Here is a 20,327-nt window from a genome sequence, read left to right as displayed (position 1 = left end):
CATCAAGCGTATAGTTGTTATTATGTTCAGCCCTGCAGTTCATCATATTTATCGTCCAAATTGGATATTACAGCTTGGTTTTTCTACATGGCGAATAGCTAAAGCTGTTCTGAGAAGTTATCCTTCTCTCGATCAGGTGTTTCTGCAGCACATAACAACTAATTTGCTCCGTTGTTCTTATTTTGGCTCGTTATTTCTTCGCATTCCGATTCCATTAGTGCCAAACTGTCGATGCTCTTCTTAATATCGCTGAGAACATTCTCAAACTCACCATGTATTTGCTTATGCTCAGCATGTTTTTGTTCATACCGGTCTGAGAACACATATCATAGTTAGCAGAATTGTTGGTTGTAAGAACAGAAGAGGAATCGTCCACATTACACATCTTTTCATCCTCACAGTTCAACAAAGTATGTTTTTGCCTATCGAACTCGCTGCAATGCACATCAACTTCGATAATGCTAGACGAACTGGTACTCATCTTTGTCAGTTCGTAACTCGTTTCTTCCTTAGAATTCCTTTTGTATTCTAATTTACACTGTGTTGCATATGCTCTCGCGTTTTTGAATTCTTCTTGCCCTGTACATCTTATCAAGCTCTTCAATACATCCTCTAATTCCCTAGTTAACAAATTATTTCTATTTTGATCATACGGTCCTCTACTTCCGTTCGTTGCTGCAATAGTTTTACCTTGATCAGCATCTATCCCCGTTGTTTTACCTCTGTTTTCATCGTTTGACATTTTAGTGAGTGTCTCTCTTTTGACAGTCATAGTTTCATCTCCATCAATTCTTATCGTAATGATAGGCTTAATCATGTTTAACTCGTGTAATTCATCGTTTGAAGACTTCTATGTTTTTTCTGCTGAGTGCTTTCTCGTAGATGCTTTTCTTTTTTTCCAGCAGGAGTTTATACAAGTTATAACCACGGCCATCAGTGCAAGCATAAACCCTAAGATTATCAGAGTTGCACCGAACATTGTGAAAGAATAATTTGTATAGGATATTCTTTTCTTTACAACATTGAGTATACGACTTACAGTTGAGCTCTCCAGACTCGAACCTATTCCGCTAGTCCACGATGGTATATGATGTGAGATATTTGATTCACTTATGTTATTGCTATGTAATTGTATGTCTGTAACACTGTTGTTGGCTGCTTCCATGGTGGGCTGTGTGACGCACTTACTATATTTACATTTCTAGTTTATTAATATTAAATGAACGAATACCTTTGTCGGTAAAAAGTTGGGATAGTCTTTGCGAAGTGACGGCTTGATCTAAGTATCCAGTGAACATATGTATCAGGGATAATTGGTAGACTTATGATAGAAAAAAACGGTATCAATTCATTAAATTTTCGAATGGTGCACAAACTATAGCTTGTCAAATCAAAAACTGTGTTCTAGAATGAAGAAATGCATCACGTATGTTATAGCGCTGCCTGTGTTTAGAACACCATAAACATTGAAGTAATATGTATTAGCGCTTATGAAGTGGTTATGGGATCGCCGTTGTTCGAAGTTGAGACATCTTAATGTCATTACAAATAAAAATGCAATTTTGTACACGGAAACCTGAGAAATGCCATCAAGTTTATAATTCCTGATATCTTGGCGTTATACTTTAAACGTTTGATACTCTATCAATGAAGGTCTTTTACTCATCTCCTCATACGTCAACACTACAATAAACATACTTTCTGGTTTGCTGAACTCGACCATGGCCACTATCCTCAGTTCATGATCACACGTCGAATAACTTTCTAAAAAACAGAACTCTTAATGTAACGCACTTTTGAGAACACAATATACCTAGCATCGACAACTAATGGTCTTGAAAATTCTTTTCGGTCACTGCTTCTATTCCCATAAAAATGTTTTGTACTAATTTGTTCCGTGATCATTGCACACACCGAATTCCAATCCAAATTATTTAAAAATTGTGACGAATATATCGCTAATTAATAATATAGGTGTGTATTTAGACTCCGATAGCTAAATATACTTCGTGGTTCGCTGTGTTCTACTGTATGTGCGCATCCCTACGGACAAGCACAATATAATCAAAAAAATTTTGTACCCTTGGAATAAAACAGTACTCGTAGTTGATTACAGCGAGTGATGAACATTTCCGAGAGCAACTAAGTGATTAGGAAGCATGCGGTGTGATTATTGCCATGTGTCGTAGGCACTTCACATTTTTAGATAAAATATTTTTTTACTCGTTTTTTCGTGCGCTGTCGGTTTGGTTAGCACTTTATGTTTATCGTTTGGCATGGGAGAATATCACCATGCTTTGCTTGTGCTGTCTCAGTGATAATACTATTAAGTATTTTCTACACATATGGTGCTGTGAGCGTTGTCTTTTACTTTCGGAGGAAGAAAATTATAAATGCTCAGCTTCTTCCCGCTCACAGGCCATTTCACACCATTTACTGCATGTAACACGCCAAGATTTGCAGTAATAAAATTTTTGTGAACGACAACACCACATCATCTTCGGTGTATTTCTCTTAACACGGACCCAAGCGTTGTTTTAGCAATTTGTCAGAATGTCACTCGTGATTTAAAATCGAGAATTCGATGTTCAAAAATCCATGTGGGACAATGGAAACTTCTTCTTGGTGTGTATATTAAGAAAATGTAAAAATGTGGGACAATGGAAACTTCTTCTTGGTGTGAAGATTAAGAAAATGTCACAACAACTAGATGCGAAGAAATACACGCTAATAATCTCGTAAATATGATCTCATTTTCCAAATTATTGATCGGACTCAAAAATGTAATCGCAAAACATACCATTCTCGGTGTACACATCAACAAAAACATTATTTACGGTAAAGCTGCATAACCGCAATTTATCAGAATTCCATAATTAACTATAATGGTAGACACAGATGCTGTGCATAGTAAGGAGAAATGCAAATAACTCTTCGGCGGACAAACCACACGAACTAATTAGTGTTTAAACTACGTCAGAGTTATCTCAGCACTCCTATGTACTACTTGTGGTTAACACAAGGTGTAAGGAGCACGGTCACACCATCTACATGCAGAGCCAGAATATTATTAAATGAAAGTCCTCCAGGTGATAACTACAAATCATAAACAGGAGAACTCCACATTTCACAAAGTGTTTTTCCGCATTAAATCGGTGCCTACAGAGTGTCGATGGGTATGAATTAAACCTTAGAATAAAATTAAACCATTTTCTACCTGTGTATTGTCCAATTAGTTTCGCCCTTTTTTCTTCTTCGCTTAATCTGCTACTAACCATTTATCAGTCATTCTCGAGCATCCATTGAAGCATACTCATCGTGATAATTCTGGCTTTCCCATTATTAAAGGCACGAATGTTTATCGCAGCAATTTCTTCGTGTGTAAAGGATGAAATGCTGCTGCTTAGAAATAGCTCCGTTTGGATAAGCATAACACGATTGCATTATGCAGCCAAAAGAAGCATACAACAGTGGCTGCACCAATATTTAAACGTTCAAATTTAAAGTCAAATGGTTTTTACTGGATGCTATTTTAATTCGATAATCCTTCTTTATATTCTTGCGACAGATGAAGAAAACTCACATGCTCTTTAGAATCTGCTATCAATGCTAAATATGCAGTTTTTAATCACAACCAGCACAATGTGTTCTTCTCAGTTCGCTGTTCAGTTTTATAACGGGAATAGCGCAGCTAGTTTACAATATCTTCCCATCATGTTAACAAGCAGAACCTCTTTGGGCAACAGTATTGATGCTGTTAAAGATTGATTCTAACCAAGACTGGTATGGACGCAGTAAAAATGGTAAAAGAAATAGATTACCTTGCGGTAAGGGACACGTGACACGACTTGTGCACAGTTGTGGGCACAAAACGATTCACATCCCTACCAATAATCTGTACATCACAGCATATTTTGTGTTTTTCTCGGAGCAGCGATTCGTAGGTAAAGTGCTGAAGCGTGTATGTAACGGTTACGAAGAATATGCCGCCGATCGATTTTTTGAGATGCAGGTATTTTTATGGATGATTTTTGTATGTGCCATGGCACATAAATTACAATGCGTTTGTTTGTTAGTCTAGTTTGATCTATCAAATATGTAAGAGCAAGTCAGCAATAATAACACAGCATGAAAGGTGTAGCCGCACCTTATAGGGGCTTGAACCTCTTATAGCGGAGGAAAGATAGCACCACCGAAATACGAAGCGATTATCGGACGAGTCCTCAATTCAAAATCTTTAGCCCTCCACGTATCGAGATCATTCAATTTATCTCTGTCAAGTTTGGGTTGTAGTGCCCATTCGATTGACATTTAGTTTATTTACCTTCAAAATTTTTATGTTCTTTGCCAAAAATGAAGTTGATACGAGGGGGAATGAATAAACAAATTTCTGAGAAAACGATGAAAAACAGCGTTGATTAGAGGCGCAAATAGGAAAAAAAGTGGCACATACAGAACAAATAATTAAACGAGATAAAGCGAGAAAAAACGTTAATTCACGGGTTATAATGAAAAACACTGTTAACAAATGGGCAGCTCATTAATTACGCACACAAAAGTGAAACAGGTGCCGTTATTGGAGAATAACGTTGTATAACATGCTTTCTTGGCCATTGCAACAACCAAAAGTTATTAATTTTTGAATGACAGTTTTGTATAAAAGCACGCATCTAAAACACACATACACATCAATTAATGCTTTGATGTTTCACTTTATTGTTATTTTTTTCCTTATCAGTAAAATTTCAAATATATCAAAATCTTACCCCTTGAAGCTATTTATTACAGGAGAATGAGCTATAGCATGCACAGAACGTTCTCAAGACGAAATAAACACGATTTTTGCAATTCGCAAATATTTAAACAAAAAAATTTACCCTTAACATGCCGAAAAGAAGAGAGCAAGAGGACTCCGGTAGTACTGAGAGTTTGAGCAATATTACAGATGAGAGTGAATCAGAGAATGTCAGTTCGAGTGATGAGCTTGATAAGCAGATGGTCAAGAGGGGCAGGCCGCGCAAAATGATGAACGGCGTGAGCAAGATGAATTTTTCGGGCCCACTCGGAAATTACTACCAGAACCCCTCGCAAATGCCGTTTCAGCAAAGTAACATGCTGTACAGAAATATAAACCCGCAGAGGAATAATTATATGTACAATCCCGGGATACCGAGCAGCTACAGGTCGATGGGGTACCCGTCACAACTTGGACCGAGCAATCCGTCATTTATCGGTAACGTTTCCTCGCAGTTCTCGTACTACAACTATCCGCAATACAGGCAGGCGTATCCACCGCAAGGGTACCAGCAACCGAGCTATCAGCAGCCACCTCCGCAGTACAATGCGCCATACAAGCAGCCTCCGCCTTTTTACAACTTTTACGCACAACCTGTGCACCAGGCGCCCCCACCTGCTCAGAAATACACACCGCCGATGCGTGTCGATAGGGAGCGGCAGCGGCAGGAAAAGCTGAAAAAGAGAAAGAAGCCGTCACCACGCCCCGACGAGCAACCGCAGCACGAGCTTTTTGAGAGTGACGAGATGGAAGAGGTTGAGGAGGACAAGCACGAAAAGCTGCTTGATTACAGAAACGAGATGTTCTTCGTAAAATTCAGAAACATGAGCTACATACACTGCGGATGGGTGTCACAGGAGGAAATCACAAAGACACGTGCAGGAGCAATCAAAGCGAAGCGTTTCCTTTCACGGCACAAGGAGGACAAACATAATGCATCGTTTGAAGAGGGTAAGAACATTCAGCAAATCATAGCAAGTGATTTCGGTGGTGTCCCACCTTTTGACCCGGAATATATCAAAATTGACCGCGTGATCAGCGTTGACAATCTTATCCTCGTGAAATGGAAGAAACTCGCGTACGAGCTGAGCACGTTTGAGAAGATCGAGGACGTGCGCAACCTCGAAGGCTTTGAAGAAGAACTTAAAGAGTATAAGACGCGAAATGTTGTGAAGAAGACGGTATTTCCTATTGATTACAGACCGCCAAAGGATGCGCTGGTGATTAACAAGTCATTTAAGAACGAGAACACGCTACGAGACTACCAGATGGAGGGGTTGAACTGGCTTCTGAACCGCTGGTACTACAAGCAGGGGTGTATCATGGCCGATGAGATGGGGCTGGGCAAAACCGTGCAGACGGTGTGCTTCGTGAATAAAATCTTTGAAACAGGGTACCAGCACCCCGTATTGATCGTTGCTCCTCTGAGTACACTCATACACTGGGAGAGAGAGTTTAAGACATGGACCGATCTGCGCATTCTGCTGTATCACGGCAACAACGTAGCGCGCGATCTGATCTACGACTACGAATTCTACAACGATGGTTTGCTGTTCGACGTGCTTATCACGACGTACGAAATGGTGATGAGCGGCGTGAAACATCTTTCATTTAACTTCGGCGTCGGTGTGTTTGACGAGGCACATCGTCTCAAAAACAGCCATTCAAAGGCGTTTCAGACACTCATTTCACTGTCGTTCAATCACAAGATTCTTCTTTCTGGCACCCCGCTGCAGAACAATTTGACTGAGCTTTGGTCGTTGCTCCATTTCCTTGATCCAATCAAGAACGAATCGCTTAATTACTTTTTGGAGAGCTACAAGCTTGAGAAGAGCGAGGATGTGGATCGGCTTAAGACATTGCTCAAACCGGTTATGCTTAGGAGAATGAAAGATGATGTGGAGAAGATACCGATAAAAGAGGAAACGATTGTGGAGGTGGAGCTGACCATGATACAAAAGCAGTTCTACAGAGCGATTATCGAAAAGAACCTAAGTATTTTCGAGAAGGAAAGCCCGAATTTACTTAACGTGATGATGGAGCTGAGGAAGTGTTGCATTCACCCTTATCTGGTGAGAGGAGCAGAGGAGAAGATCATAAATGATTATAAAATACGAAGAAGGATTGAGTTTATCAAGCAGCGGAAAATGCTTAGTGATGATGCAGAATCGCGAGTCGGTGATCAGATCAGGGGTGAATCGAGAACGGTGCGTGGCGCTGAAATGGAAGTGAGGAGGGAGCATCTCATGGAGCAAAATACTACGGAGGAAGATGCAACCGACACAGCAATAGCAGCTGATACAGAGAAGGGCACCTTAGGACAGACATTGGCAGGTGATGCCGATGATGTAAATAGGAACACAGAGAAACACCTGAATGGTAGCGTGCGTGTGCCATGCGCTGAGGACGATGATGCAGAGGGAATAGCATGGAGAAGAGAGACGCCAACGAACGAGCTCACTGTGGATGAATACTACAAGATTTTGATACAGAGCAGTGGAAAGCTGGTACTGTTGGACAAACTGCTCGCCAAACTAAAGGGCGAGCACAAGGTGCTCATTTTCTCGCAGATGACACGGTGTCTCGATCTGCTCAGTGATTATCTGCAATACAAGCACTACAAGTACGAGCGCATTGATGGAGGTGTACGCGGCGAGTGCAGACAGGCAGCGATTGACCGGTTCAGTTCGGCTGAGAGTGACAGCTTCGTTTTCCTGCTGTGTACGCGTGCCGGTGGAATGGGCATCAATCTTACGAGTGCGGACACAGTGGTGATTTTTGACAGTGATTGGAATCCACAGAACGATCTACAAGCGCAGGCACGGTGTCACCGTATCGGGCAAACCAAAAGTGTAAAGATTTATCGACTTATCACACGTAACACTTACGAGCGAGAAATGTTTGACAAGGCTGGCCTTAAGCTTGGACTCGATCAGGCCATTCTACAGAAGAATAAAAGCGTGCGTAAGAAGGAACACATTGAGAATCTGCTGAAGAAAGGGGCATACGGTGTGCTGATGGAGAACGACGAAGCCGCTCAGAAATTTTGTGAAGAAGACATTGACATGATCCTGGAGAGACGCACGCACGTTGTGCGGCACAACCAGGAAGCGAGCCAAAATGTGTTCAGCAGGGCTTCGTTCCAAGTCGAAGAAGAGTTTGACGACCCTGATTTCTGGCAGAATCTGCTCACCAAACGTAAGGATGCAGAGAACGAGATGAAGATCAAGCGACTGATCAGACGGCTTGGCAGGGAAACTCCGACAGACTATGAGGAGATCGATCAAGTGCTTGAGAGCACAGACGATGAGATGGTCAGGGTATTCCTCATAATTTTCAAGAAAGGTGTGAACGGCATCATTGAGAACATGTCCGATGTGAAGGAGAAAATCGGCATCCTCGTGCGCTACTGCTACGAAACACTCACAGACAAAAACAAGGAAGATTTTAAGTTACACCTTGAGGCGTATTTCAAAGATGAAAAGCAGCAGGCCATCGACCACTACATTGTTAAGAAGCTCGCGGAGAAATTTCTGCTGCGTTTGCAGGTCGTAAGCATTTTGAAGTATCTGTACAGGATTGAGTCGCTTGAGCACATGAAAGGTGGCAGTGTAGAGGAGGACAGGCGAATCGTTAACTGGGTAATCAGCAACGGATACGACAACTGGCCTACGGGCATAGGGCGAGAAAAAAGCCTATTTAGGGGAAAGGATCGCAACGATCTGAATGCGCGCGTGCGCAAGATCATTTTATCGCTGAACAAGATAAAGGAAAATAGGGAAGATAGAGAGAGGGAAATGGAGGTTGAAAGCATCGTGATGAACTACGGACGTGTTACTGCGCTTAACGAGAACGATATTGCAGAGAATATCGAAGAAGTGAATAAAAAAGTGGATATTGTCATGAACCAGAAGAGAAGGAAAAGCAATTTCGAGAGTCTGTACAAGCGCATCGTGCTCATCGATGCGCTCAAAACTCTTGAAGTCGAGGAGGTCAAGCGCACAGTTGGTCTGCCAAGGGGATGGAAGAAGAAGGATGACGAGCGACTTGTGCAGCTTGTCCATGCCAGGGGAATAGCCAACACTGCCTTGGAGCTCGGTCTAAGTGATGAGATCGTTGTGAGGCGGTTGGAAATGTTAGTAAGCAATGAGAATGACGAGTAGATCATGGAATGTGTTATACATTTGATTAAATAAGATTTTTATAGTGCCACTAGCTGTGCTGTTTCCGATTATAAAGCGAAAAAAGTGCTCTATCCATGCAATGATACTTTCTTCCTTTCATATGTCGTATTATGTTTTTTTTTATTGTTTAAGATCTTATGGTAGGGGTTAATTAATTACTATTCGGTGATCGTGTAATTTTGATGTTGTTAGTAGAAAACAATTGAGGGTGTTTCAGAAAGAGTGAGTTGTACAACAACTTTAGGCCCTTTATTCAGTGCAAATACATGAAATAAGCATTTTGTATTTTTCTCGAAGGGTCAAATAATTCATTTCACAGAACTGACCAATCAGCTTCAGAGTTATCTTTTTATTTATATGAAATGAATGATAATGTTGAATTTAATGCTTTTCAAAAAGTTATTTACCCTTTCTTTATTAAAAGTACGTTTATTTATCTCTTACAGCATTGCTGGGATCAATCATGTCCATAATAGCTTTCTGAGAAATATGTGCGCTGCATAACGCAACGCCATGCTCGTATCCACATCATAGTAGGAAGATGCGCTAAAAACTCTGCGATGACTCGTGTGTCATCTCCATCCCAGGAGACCTCTTAATCTGGGTATTTCCTAGTTGTATATTTTGTGTGACCTAGAACCTAGTTGCATAAGCCACAGAACATCATGCCTTTTAACGTTAAATCTATAACCCATTGATATACAAATTGAACACTATTATCAGCGATGTATTGGATCGCTGATAACGTGACTCGACACGATGCCCATTAACGCATCGTTAGCTATAACTTGCATTCACGGCATGATAGAAACGCTGACACACATCACAATGAATGGTAAGATAGTATATAAAAATAAACTACACACATAAAATTAAAAAATGTGGTAAGTCGATTTAATTAAGAATCATTGTCCGATGAATGTAGAATTCGTGGATTGAATTGCTGAGGAGATCTCGTTGGCACTCCTTGTTCTCGTTTTAGGAAATCATCTAATTGCTTAGCTGCCTCTGTGCGTTGCTCTCCGGCCTCAGCATACTGCGACATTACCCTATCTGACTCTTCTTGCATAGCTTGTCGTTGTTGTTGTGCGGAACGAGACATTTCAAGCCTTGCCTGATCCAACTCTTCTTTCGCAGCTTGTCGTTGTTGTTGTGCGGAACGAGACAGATCAAGCCTTGCCTGATCCAACTCTTCTTTCGTAGCTTGTCGTTGTTGTTGTGCGGAACGAGACAGATCAAGCCTTGCCTGATCCAACTCTTCTTTCGTAGCTTGTCGTTGTTGTTGTGCGGAACGAGACATTTCAAGCCTTGCCTTATTCAACTCCTCTTCCATAACTTGTCGTTGTTCTGCGGAACGAGACAATTCAATCATTGTCTTTCTCAACTGTTCTTCCATAGCTTGTTGTTGTTTTGCGGAACGAGACAGATCAAACCTTGCCTTATTCAACTGTTCTTCCATAGCTTGTTGTTGTTTTGCGGAACGAGACAGATCAAACCTTGCCTTATTCAATTCCTCAGTCAAAAGCTCATTACGACCTTCGAGCTGAGTATATCTATGGCGTGAATCTCGCAGTTCTTCTTGATATAGTCTTGATATTTGATATTTCACACTTGCCATCTTTCTCTCTTCATTTTTATTCGCGACATCCTGTGCCATCTCAATATATTCTTGGTACGATTCATAGATTTCGCTCAGCGGAGTAGATTGCATAGTATGCTCACTGAAAATTTCCAAACAAGCATCCCAAAGTGGCATAGATGCATTAGCACCTAGATAACATGCGTAATTGCAAACCTTCGCATACCTAATTAATCCACTGGTAGGCTCATTTTCCAGTTCCAAACGCGAACAAACCATCCTGTATGCTTCTGCACATAGAGCCTCGTATTTCTTGGTCCAATCACTACTTGGTTTGTTAGCCCGTTCAACGACTACACTCAAATCACTTCCTGATATTTCAAACCAGCTGTACTTTTTACCTAATACCTCAGCGCTACATTCCTTTTTGACCTCCTCATTTAGCTGTTCAATATATTTCAAATATACTTTATATCTTACCATTAACGCTAGGTTGGCATACATGTTGAAAGCTTCCACATTATTCAACGTTTCTTCAGACGATTGTACTATATTCTGCACGAAGCACCTGTATTGCTCATCAAAATACCGCTCCCATACCTTAATGGAATATTTACCTATATCTGGAACTGCAATCGTATCAACAAACTCTTTATATAGTCTTGGATTATAGCTCACACCTACTTTCTGGCACTCATGACCTAAATCATCCACTTTTACTTGCAACTCTTGGATTGCTTCTTTCAAATCTCTAGCCACGCTAACGTAATGTTCCGATCTTTCAAGATGTGCTAATACAGGAAGCAAAGCATCAACCATGAAATAAACGTAATTGTATCTCAATCGCGCATGCGATTGAGATACAGAATTCATCATCTGACGATGTATATCTATGATTCTCTGATGTTGTTCCATAGATTCATGTCTTCGTTTTAAATCAGTCATGATCGTGTCTATCTTCTGCAAAAAAATTTTATACGGCGAGATAACCGCATTCATCGCCTTTTCATTGTGCTCTTTGAACATTTCAGCAAGTGCTTTCTGTTCTTGTTGTACTTGATAACACATTGTCGGAGAATAAGAGCGTCCGCCGTATGCACACATAACCACTGTAGCAAAGGATAAAAGCTCAATTAACAATAATTTCATCATGAATTTTCGTGATTGTGGCCGTTTATATAGTTTTGAATTTTACATGTTTCTTCATATAGCAGTTACCATAAATAAATACAAAAAAATACATTTTTGGTGATATTAGTTCATTAGAAATGGGTGTAGATACTTCAAACGATTTCGTAGGACCGCGGAAAATACGAAAACTTGATTTCTATTTGTGTCAAATGCTATGCAGTAGGATATTAGATCAAAGTATTGGGTGAGGAAGAAAAGATCTTAATTTAGTAAGAGTGCAGCAAAATGCTTTTGCATTCAGATAAATTCTAGCCGGTGAGTTCGGCACGTGCTTGGTTGTGAAAAATTAATATTAATTTAGTAAAATACTTTTATGAAATAATTGATGAATTTAGTTAATATCAAATACGATATTGGTATGTGAACTGTATGCAAGCTTCATAGTTGCTATATTACGGGACACATTAGTTAGCATCTAACCATATTTTTATGGACTTCCATGCATAAAGTACATCTAGTACTCTGAACAGATTTATTTACACATTTAAAAACACATAGATTCAATTTACGTGTAGAACAATAAATAATCAGCACTTTTATCGCGGTCCACTGCAGTTTTGGGCTCTTTTCTCAAAAAAAGAAGCGAATTCAAAAAGGGATAGATTGATGGAGAACCATCTTTACCCACGATAAAGCGAAAAGCAAGACACAAACATCCATTTATTGTGTTTATCTTATGTCGTATAAGTAATTGAAGCTGTGGAAGCAATCCTGCACAAATATTGAATAATACGCGATAACAAGGTGTGCAAAACGATGCACTTGTTGTGATCGACAAGAAATATATAAATCTAGTACTTTTGCGCTCATCAGACGGCATTACCGCCAAATAGAGATGTTGGATGAAAGAGGTAATCTGATAATGGGAAACAATGATTAATCCCAATCGGTTAGTTTGGAGAACGACATTTATGTGCACTCGCTACCGTATCACCATGACATTATTGTGTTACTAGATGGTAATACGATGCATCTCGTAAAATACGCAGCCTTTGTGTTCCATGTTTCGTTCGTCAACGAAACCAAGATGTTAAAAAATTTTCGAACATAAGAATGATCGGATAACGCTATATTCTGCAGTTTCCCAATGTGTAGGCTTTCCGGTAGACATCCACCCTCTACTTTGCTGTGCTAAAGATGGAAATGCATTGGAACACCAGTTACTCAGCGAAAATCTCTTGAAGCCCCTGTTGGATCATAAACAGTAACAAAATGTCCTACTTTGTTCTAAAAGTTTTTCTGGATATCTAATTAAATTAACTATGACATAAACTGGTTTACCTTGAGCTGTTACCGGGAAATGAGGATTGGCCGCAACATGTTCTGATTTGTACCCCCTGTTCATGGATCAAACTGTAAACACCTTTTTGTGTTCACCAGTTTTCCTAGTTCCAAGCGTATGCTTTCGTTGCTTTAACGTGATAAAAAGCAAGTGAAAACTGGTCAACAGAAAAAAAGACGTTTTTTACGCATTCTTGCGTGCAACAACAAGTTAAAAATTTTTATGCCGTGATAGGAAATTCTTACTACAATTATCTACACAATGTCAAACGAAGTTAATTTATCAAACGGTAAAAACCACATATTTGTCTGCAATGAGAAATTTACGGTATTTCATTTTGAGTCCCGTCTAAATTCAGCTTTCATCTACACAAGCATCAAAAAACGTGATTATCAGCTGCAAATCAATTCTTTAGCTCGTACCGATCAATAAAATAATAAATCAGGAGAAGCATTGATTCTCGTTGGAGAGATGATCAAGTCTGCGTCTCGATCTATAAACGGAAGTAGCGCTACTAATGTTAAATAGCATTTACCGGATAAAGTTAGACTGAAACATTTGTATTTTGTTAAGCGTACTTAATGAATGAGAGCCGTGACAGTGCTGTATGATGAAGGGAGAACAGGATTTACGGTTGTGCTGAGTGGCTCCAAAGTGGCGAACTACTAATTTGGTTCAATTTACCATAAATGCCTTTCTGTTCGTTATTGCACCAAAACTTTCTATCACTTATCAAGACATGTTGCGCAATTTATCCCGATCAATAATCAGAAGATCATTATCGGCCCACGTGGTAGGAGTGCCTCCGCATCAATAGATGTTTTGGCCCACAAACGAGGAGTGCCTCCACATCAATAGATGTTTTGGCCCACAAACGAGGAGTGCCTCCACATCAATAGATGTTTTGGCCCACAAACGAGGAGTGCCTCCGCATCAATAGATGTTTTGTCCCACAAACGAGGAGTGCCTCCGCATCAATAGATGTTTTGGCCCACAAACGAGGAGTGCCTCCGCATCAATAGATGTTTTGGCCCACAAACGAGGAGTGCCTCCGCATCAATAGATGTTTTGGCCCACAAACGAGGAGTGCCTCCGCATCAATAGATGTTTTGTCCCACAAACGAGGAGTGCCTCCGCATCAATAGATGTTTTGGCCCACAAACGAGGAGTGTCTCCGCATGTTCTTCTGCTTTACACTTCATTCTTGTGTTATCACCGCAACGCCTTCATTTGTTGAACACCCTAAGTCAAACAACTTTTATCAGAGCAGCAATCGCGGAACAAGCATATCTAGCAGTACGTTTTAACTTATCGTGACCTGCTAAATAAAAACTAGCGTGCCAGCCTTCAGACGCTGTGAAAATATGCCATGGCCAATAATACACAACCACATGATTGAACCCCTAACATGAGGCAATAAAGCCTATCGTTCGGTGTAGTTGACAGACCAAGAATGAGTTTCATCCGATACATACGCCATTGCGGCTTTCTTTCCCCTCTCAGCTACTCCTTCTGTTCCACTATAAAAGCGAGCCGCTCTGCCATTTATTTTCTTTGTGCTGTCCAATCAGGTATTTTGTAGTCCACGATTTAACCCACAACCCTTTTTTTCTGATAGGTTCGCGGTAAAAAAACTACAAAATTGCAAAAAAATTACCCCTACGGTTCAAATGCAGTCTCGTTTCAAGAATCTTCTCAGAAAAGTTGACCGGATCGACTACGTAAACGCGGATTTTCCCGCTGGATACGAAAAAACAGAGGAGGATTACCGGATAGTTAAAAACAAGATGGAGAATTTGAAGAACACTTTCCTGCATTTCATGACGTACGAGCACGGCGGACGTGCTTACAAAACGGCAATGCGTGCGATTGAAGTGGTGGGTCGGCGTGTCAAAAAAGACTCGTTCGAGGTGCGCAGTTTTTATAAGGAGACAGAGCTCACTGGCCGGGAGATTGCGAAGGTGCAGAGCAACGACAGTCTCAAGTCACTCGCCGAGAAATACTCGGACGCATTTAGCGCTGTGGAAGATGCAAAAATCAAAATGAACGAAGAGTACGAGGAGATCATAAAGCAAATCAAGGAGTTGCAGGACAGCAGTAGAACGATTGATGAGAAGCGTGCAAATGTCCTCAATCTCAGGTACGATTTAGAGAAAATGTACAAGAAAAAGAGCCCTGGAAATGAAGATCTAGACAACTTGAAGACAGAGTTTAACCAGGAGGCTAACCTTGTGAAGGAGGAGATGAAAGGATATGTAGGCGGAAAGGGAGTGTCAGAAGTTATCAGAAGAGCGTGCAGGGCCATGGCAACTTTCTCTAAGGAGGCAGCAGCGGCGTTAGAAACGGTAAAGTAAAATTATTTGTCAGTTTTTGCATTTGGTGCTTTCTACCACGGGCTCTTACACGGTTTTCCGTATTACCACGCTGTTCGAGTTTGCGCCAAATTTTGCCTGTGATTGTCATTTCGGGACACGATGCTGTGCATGGTGCGGTTTTGATGGGAAAGCTGGAATGTGAATGTCTTTTTCGGCGTGAATAAATGATGCATGGATACATACCTGGTACATAGGATTGAAGGGGAGTGCGTTTAACAAGCATGTCTCCCAGCATGATTGCTAAAGCGTTGTTCGTTCATTTGGCGAGTTTGCCTCGATTTCCTACTTTATCAGCGCAAAATGACCATCCGTAGCACATCAGTTATGTCTTGGAAATGCAAGCGCTAAATCTTGAGGTGCAAAAATGATGCGCTACTCCACATGATAGGTGTGATCTACACGACACGACGTGCTGATGTGTAATCTTAAACACGAACAAACCAGAAATTGCTCATTTGGACCTAAAAAGCATGATATGGGAACACAAACGAGAAAAAATGTATTTGACAGCCATCGCTGTCCTGCCAATGCCATTTCCTCATCTACACTGCTTTATTAAGCTTCTCCTCTTTCTGTTCATCGCCACCCCAAACTTCTTTTTATCCTGTGCGCCGAGCACGCTTCTCGCCACGCCTGTAATCCTTGCATACTCACCGCTATGTCTCAGTTCATAAACATTTACGGTGAGGGAACCTTTGCACATCAAGAATCGCCAGTAAAATACCGATTTGCTTCCCAGGACATACACGCACTCGTTGCAGTACTTCATGTAAATGGCACCATTGCACGACACATCGGCCTTGAACCTGGTTACCATTCTTCCATTGCTGGCGCATTCTTCGATGAAAAGGATGGCCGCTCCTTCGTAGACCATAAACGCGTTCACGTCGTGGAACTGTGCATGGCCGGGAAACAAGTAGCGGAGAACGAACGCGTCGAACACCGTTACTGAGTTTGATACCATTTTTTTAGCCGGTTTCCCGTGACACTTGATCTTGATGAGCAGGGGCACGGTGTTTATACCGATTAAAAACAGAAGAAGCAGCGGCACACGGTAAACAAGGTGTAGTAGACGAGACAGCACCGGTCTTTTGAATGGCAAAGGAGCGAAAGGATTTTGCCCTGTGATTGGATCGTTAAAATTTGAAAACTTCTCCATGGGGTTGAAAGAATTTCTCAAGGAATTACGAGTGAGCTGCGCTTCATTAGCTTATATGCCTTTCGCTCCTCCGTCATATTGCGCCGCCGTGTCACAGCAATCCTTCCGAATAACGAACCGCATTTGGTATGAACATGTGCCACGACCTGTCATATAGGATGAGATAGACGATGCTATAAATTAAAATGTTATTGTTCTTGAAGAGATGCACCGTGCATTTTGTACTGGTATTGTGCCCTCGGTAAACGATGTGTAATGGCTAAATCGTGGGCATCAACCGCCTTTTTCGCTGTAAATACGTTTCATTATATTTTCATGCACAACAATTGCTACGGTGAAACATGACGAGCAAATGAATAAGTACGGACTAAAAAACGTAATTTTAACGAAGAAGCAGCTGCGTATCAGAAGACGGGTGTTCTGATAATGGCGGGTCCACGTGCAAAAAGTGCCAAGATAAAAAGCGCACTAAACATTGTTGAAAATATGAAGTGACATTCAAAAATTGTACATTCCGCTGCCGGAGAGATCCTTGCTAACGTTCACATGCAGTGGCAATAATCTTGACTACTCTTATTTCTTGAACAGAGCGCAAGATCTTTGATGCATTCGTGATCGTATTTATCATCTCACGAATTAATCTGTTAAAAACAAACAACTGCCGATACACGATGCTATTCTTACTGCTTCTCTTCAAGAACCACAAAAAGCTTCTAAAAATTGCCATAGCGCTCTCACTGCTCGTGTTCTTGTACTTGGTAGGTTTTATGTTGTATCTCCTGAAAAACGTTGCAATCGAGATTACGGCAATGGACATCGTGGACGGGTACCTAGAAACACGGATGACCGTCAGCAACGACACACCCTTTGACGTGTTTTTGAACGATCTGCGGATGAACTTGAACGTTGTTGAATTGACCGAGGCTATCTATGGTGATAGCCGGTTCAAAGGCAGGAAAATTGCGGGCGAGAAGACCGTAAAGCTCAAATTCAGGTTCCACATCATAACAGAGTACGAGGCAGATGCAATTGAAGGAGACATAATCGTCATTTTAAGCAAGTTTTATATAAAAGTGCCGCTCAAGCAGAAAATCGGTGCAAACAGCGTGTAGAATAGTGCTGGCTAAGCGTGTAGAACGTGCAACAAAACGAACATAGATAAACTGTGCTATCACTACCCACGCATTGTGTCCATTTTGTCCAGCAGCTCCCTCCTTTTTTCTACCCGTCTTTTCCTCTTGTCAATCTTGTTTCTGTTTCCAGCCTTCCCTGCTTTCTTCTTCTTTGATCCTCTGTAGGTGTTGAGGAATGCCTGGCGCGATGCCTCATCAAATGCTATCTCCTCCTTTTGAAAAAACTTTCTTTTCCTCTTGGTGTACATCGTAGAGGGGCAACGAGAAATTTAAAAACGTATTTTGAGCTGTCATGAACCATCCGCAAGTTCATAAACGTAATTAAACGCCTCTAACACACTTCCGTGTTCACAGCACGTGTGTCAGTGTAAATGCCGTTGAACAGGTGATAAGAGTTCAAGAACTGTTCGTGGCTGAAATTGTTCGTGGCTGAAATTGTTCGTGGCTAAAATTGTTCGTGGCTAAAATTAATTGTGGCTGAAATTAATTGTGGCTGAAAGCTTTTTTCCTTTAGTGCCTTCACAGCGAACGATTAGCAAGCAAGGCAACGAATCATGCCCAACAGATGGTTGCAATTGGTGTGATTGTAGAGAATTATTTGTTGAATTACATAGGTTATGGGGTTGTTATGCTTAGTAGAACTAGAATGGATGGAAGATCGTGGTGATGCAACAAAGAGATATAAAACACGGTAAGTGAATGACCGTGACCAGGATTAATGTTTCTTTCAGGATAGAATCATATCAAACGCTTTATATCACAGTAAATTGATGAAACTTCGCTTTAATATTCACTGCCACGAACAAATTGTCACTCAGCAGGCATAGGCCATACGCAATGCAAAACAACCTCTACGCCTATAACTACCGCTAACTACGAATCGAGTGACTGAAGCATATCACCGAACTTTTGGCGATGAACTGCTTGATGTGTTCAACACGTGTAAAGCGTATTTACCCTTTCGGCAGCGCATAAATGCGTACCAGGCGGTCAAACCGCAAGAGAAGCGAAAATAGACCGCTAGATGAGTGGCGCAAAACAGTCTTTTAACTAAAAAGATTCAAAAACGAGGTACTCGGCATTCAAATGCTTGCGTAACACGCGTGAACGTGCCATGCACACCGATCAAATTCAAATCATCCGCTTTCCTCTGAATCTTTTCCGTCCGCTCTCAGAAAAGTATCAGGCTGACCTCGCTACCAACCATCGGCAGCGTACTGTAATTGAAGAGATAGTAGTTGAGCCACCCGGTTCCGCGGAGAAATCCTAAATCATCAAACATGCTCTCTCTGCCTGCAACTCCCAGCGCATTGAACACATGTGCACCCTGCTCGTACGCTATATCTATCATTTCTCTGAGCAGTACCTCTTTTGCAGGACCTACAAGGTGCATGAGACACACCGCTTTCATTTCCTTCCCACTCTTAGTGGCAAGCGAGTTCAGAAAATAGAATGAGCCGAACGCTTGCAGCGTGTTCTGACGCGTACCGCCCGTGTCACAGTCCTCAAGCACATAAAACTGCATGATACTTTCATCGCACGCAAGTAAATCGCTATCAAACTTTTCAAACAGCGCGAACGAGGATAACTCACCATTCAGCCTTTCTATCTCGGCAAGATCACCGGAATGTGCCCGCCGACATCTTTTGCTGATGCACCGCTCATAGCTCACGAAGTAGTTCACGTAGTTGCAGCTCATCAAGTACTCACAATCAAGTATTTTGTGCCAGTACTGCACCCTGCAGATCGAGAACGGCAGATTCATAGCTCCCGTGAAAATTGCGCTACTAATCCCTTTCAGATTGACGCGTCGCTGTATCTCCTTGATCATCACAGGCGCCAAATTCTTTCCCCTTAGCGTTTTATGTATACACAGGTAATTTACCGATACTATCACAAGCTTGTTGCCATTGATAACTACGTCATGTTCCTTCGCAAATATAAATCCTACGATTTTTTCATCGTCCTTGACCAGAACGCAGTAATCCGCACACGTGCGCTTTCCTCGGAACTCCCAGCAGAGAAAGTCGTATGAATAAACGAGACGGAACGAATCGGTGCCATCCTCGATGTAATTGCTGTACAGAAACTCGTAAATATCCTTGTACTCGTCAGGCCGCGCACAAACGAATCTTAGGCCGAAAGGAAGTTCGAAAGGCGTCTTCCGTACGTTCTTTAGCACTGCAATGCTCTCGTTAGATGCGTTGATCGCAACGGGCTGAGTCTCCCAAAACTTGTGTTCCTTGGTCATGGGCAGAAATCTGTTCGCTTGTTTTAACGGCGGTAAAAAAAGGCGTGACCTGCCAGATCAACCAAACAACTGCTCGAATATCGAACGAGCACAGCACCAATGAACCTTCCAATCACCAAAACACGATATTTACCTGCCTAAGTGGTGAATTCATAAACATCAATAATAAATTAATTTACCATTCCGGGCACACTCAAATCACTGCACGTTAATAAGTCCGTTGATTGATGCGTACATTATTGCTTTTGATGGTGGAAGAAAAGCACCTCAACCCTAGAAACCTTTCTTAGTGCGCATGGCCTGCCACGTGCAGCTGCCAAGCTCAATTTAAAATTAATATATCAGAATTAAACTGATTCGTCATAACGATCACGGAGT

At 41.5% G+C, this 20,327-nt stretch overlaps 10 protein-coding genes across 10 annotated transcripts; 4 read left to right on the top strand and 6 right to left on the bottom strand.

The window, feature by feature from the left end:
- Positions 1-9: 9 nt before the first annotated feature.
- On the bottom strand, positions 10-817 carry VCUG_00227 (uncharacterized protein; the record flags this gene model as incomplete). The annotated part of the gene is made up of 1 exon (XM_008075055.1): positions 10-817. One exon carries the CDS (start codon positions 815-817, stop codon positions 215-217), a length of 603 nt encoding a protein of 200 aa, XP_008073246.1. The 3' UTR covers positions 10-214.
- Positions 818-850: 33 nt separating this feature from the next.
- Positions 851-1,165, bottom strand: VCUG_00226 (uncharacterized protein; the record flags this gene model as incomplete). The annotated part of the gene is made up of 1 exon (XM_008075054.1): positions 851-1,165. The coding sequence occupies one exon, from the start codon at positions 1,163-1,165 to the stop codon at positions 851-853; it is 315 nt and encodes a 104-aa protein (XP_008073245.1).
- Positions 1,166-3,751: 2,586 nt separating this feature from the next.
- On the top strand, positions 3,752-4,081 carry VCUG_00225 (uncharacterized protein; the record flags this gene model as incomplete). The annotated part of the gene is made up of 1 exon (XM_008075053.1): positions 3,752-4,081. The coding sequence occupies one exon, from the start codon at positions 3,752-3,754 to the stop codon at positions 4,079-4,081; it is 330 nt and encodes a 109-aa protein (XP_008073244.1).
- A 705-nt stretch (positions 4,082-4,786) lies between these two features.
- Positions 4,787-9,276, top strand: VCUG_00224 (uncharacterized protein). The gene has a single exon (XM_008075052.1). It carries the CDS (start codon positions 4,885-4,887, stop codon positions 8,956-8,958), a length of 4,074 nt encoding a protein of 1,357 aa, XP_008073243.1. The 5' UTR covers positions 4,787-4,884; the 3' UTR covers positions 8,959-9,276.
- A 583-nt stretch (positions 9,277-9,859) lies between these two features.
- VCUG_00223 (uncharacterized protein) lies at positions 9,860-11,710 on the bottom strand (the record flags this gene model as incomplete). Its single annotated transcript, XM_008075051.1, has 1 exon — positions 9,860-11,710. The coding sequence occupies one exon, from the start codon at positions 11,708-11,710 to the stop codon at positions 9,878-9,880; it is 1,833 nt and encodes a 610-aa protein (XP_008073242.1). The 3' UTR covers positions 9,860-9,877.
- A 544-nt stretch (positions 11,711-12,254) lies between these two features.
- VCUG_00222 (uncharacterized protein) lies at positions 12,255-12,569 on the bottom strand (the record flags this gene model as incomplete). The annotated part of the gene is made up of 1 exon (XM_008075050.1): positions 12,255-12,569. One exon carries the CDS (start codon positions 12,567-12,569, stop codon positions 12,255-12,257), a length of 315 nt encoding a protein of 104 aa, XP_008073241.1.
- A 1,568-nt stretch (positions 12,570-14,137) lies between these two features.
- VCUG_00221 (uncharacterized protein) lies at positions 14,138-15,399 on the top strand. Its single transcript, XM_008075049.1, has one exon. The coding sequence runs from the start codon at positions 14,702-14,704 to the stop codon at positions 15,383-15,385; it is 684 nt and encodes a 227-aa protein (XP_008073240.1). The 5' UTR covers positions 14,138-14,701; the 3' UTR covers positions 15,386-15,399.
- A 541-nt stretch (positions 15,400-15,940) lies between these two features.
- Positions 15,941-16,661, bottom strand: VCUG_00220 (uncharacterized protein). The gene has a single exon (XM_008075048.1). It carries the CDS (start codon positions 16,563-16,565, stop codon positions 15,945-15,947), a length of 621 nt encoding a protein of 206 aa, XP_008073239.1. The 5' UTR covers positions 16,566-16,661; the 3' UTR covers positions 15,941-15,944.
- A 564-nt stretch (positions 16,662-17,225) lies between these two features.
- VCUG_00219 (uncharacterized protein) lies at positions 17,226-17,777 on the top strand. The gene has a single exon (XM_008075047.1). It carries the CDS (start codon positions 17,237-17,239, stop codon positions 17,675-17,677), a length of 441 nt encoding a protein of 146 aa, XP_008073238.1. The 5' UTR covers positions 17,226-17,236; the 3' UTR covers positions 17,678-17,777.
- Positions 17,778-18,727: 950 nt separating this feature from the next.
- Positions 18,728-19,949, bottom strand: VCUG_00218 (uncharacterized protein; the record flags this gene model as incomplete). Its single annotated transcript, XM_008075046.1, has 1 exon — positions 18,728-19,949. One exon carries the CDS (start codon positions 19,947-19,949, stop codon positions 18,870-18,872), a length of 1,080 nt encoding a protein of 359 aa, XP_008073237.1. The 3' UTR covers positions 18,728-18,869.
- Positions 19,950-20,327: the final 378 nt, after the last annotated feature.

Source organism: Vavraia culicis (genome assembly GCF_000192795.1).
Source record: "Vavraia culicis subsp. floridensis unplaced genomic scaffold supercont1.2, whole genome shotgun sequence".
Lineage (NCBI taxonomy): Eukaryota > Fungi > Microsporidia > Pleistophoridae > Vavraia > Vavraia culicis.
This window is presented reverse-complemented; position numbering and strand designations above follow the sequence as displayed.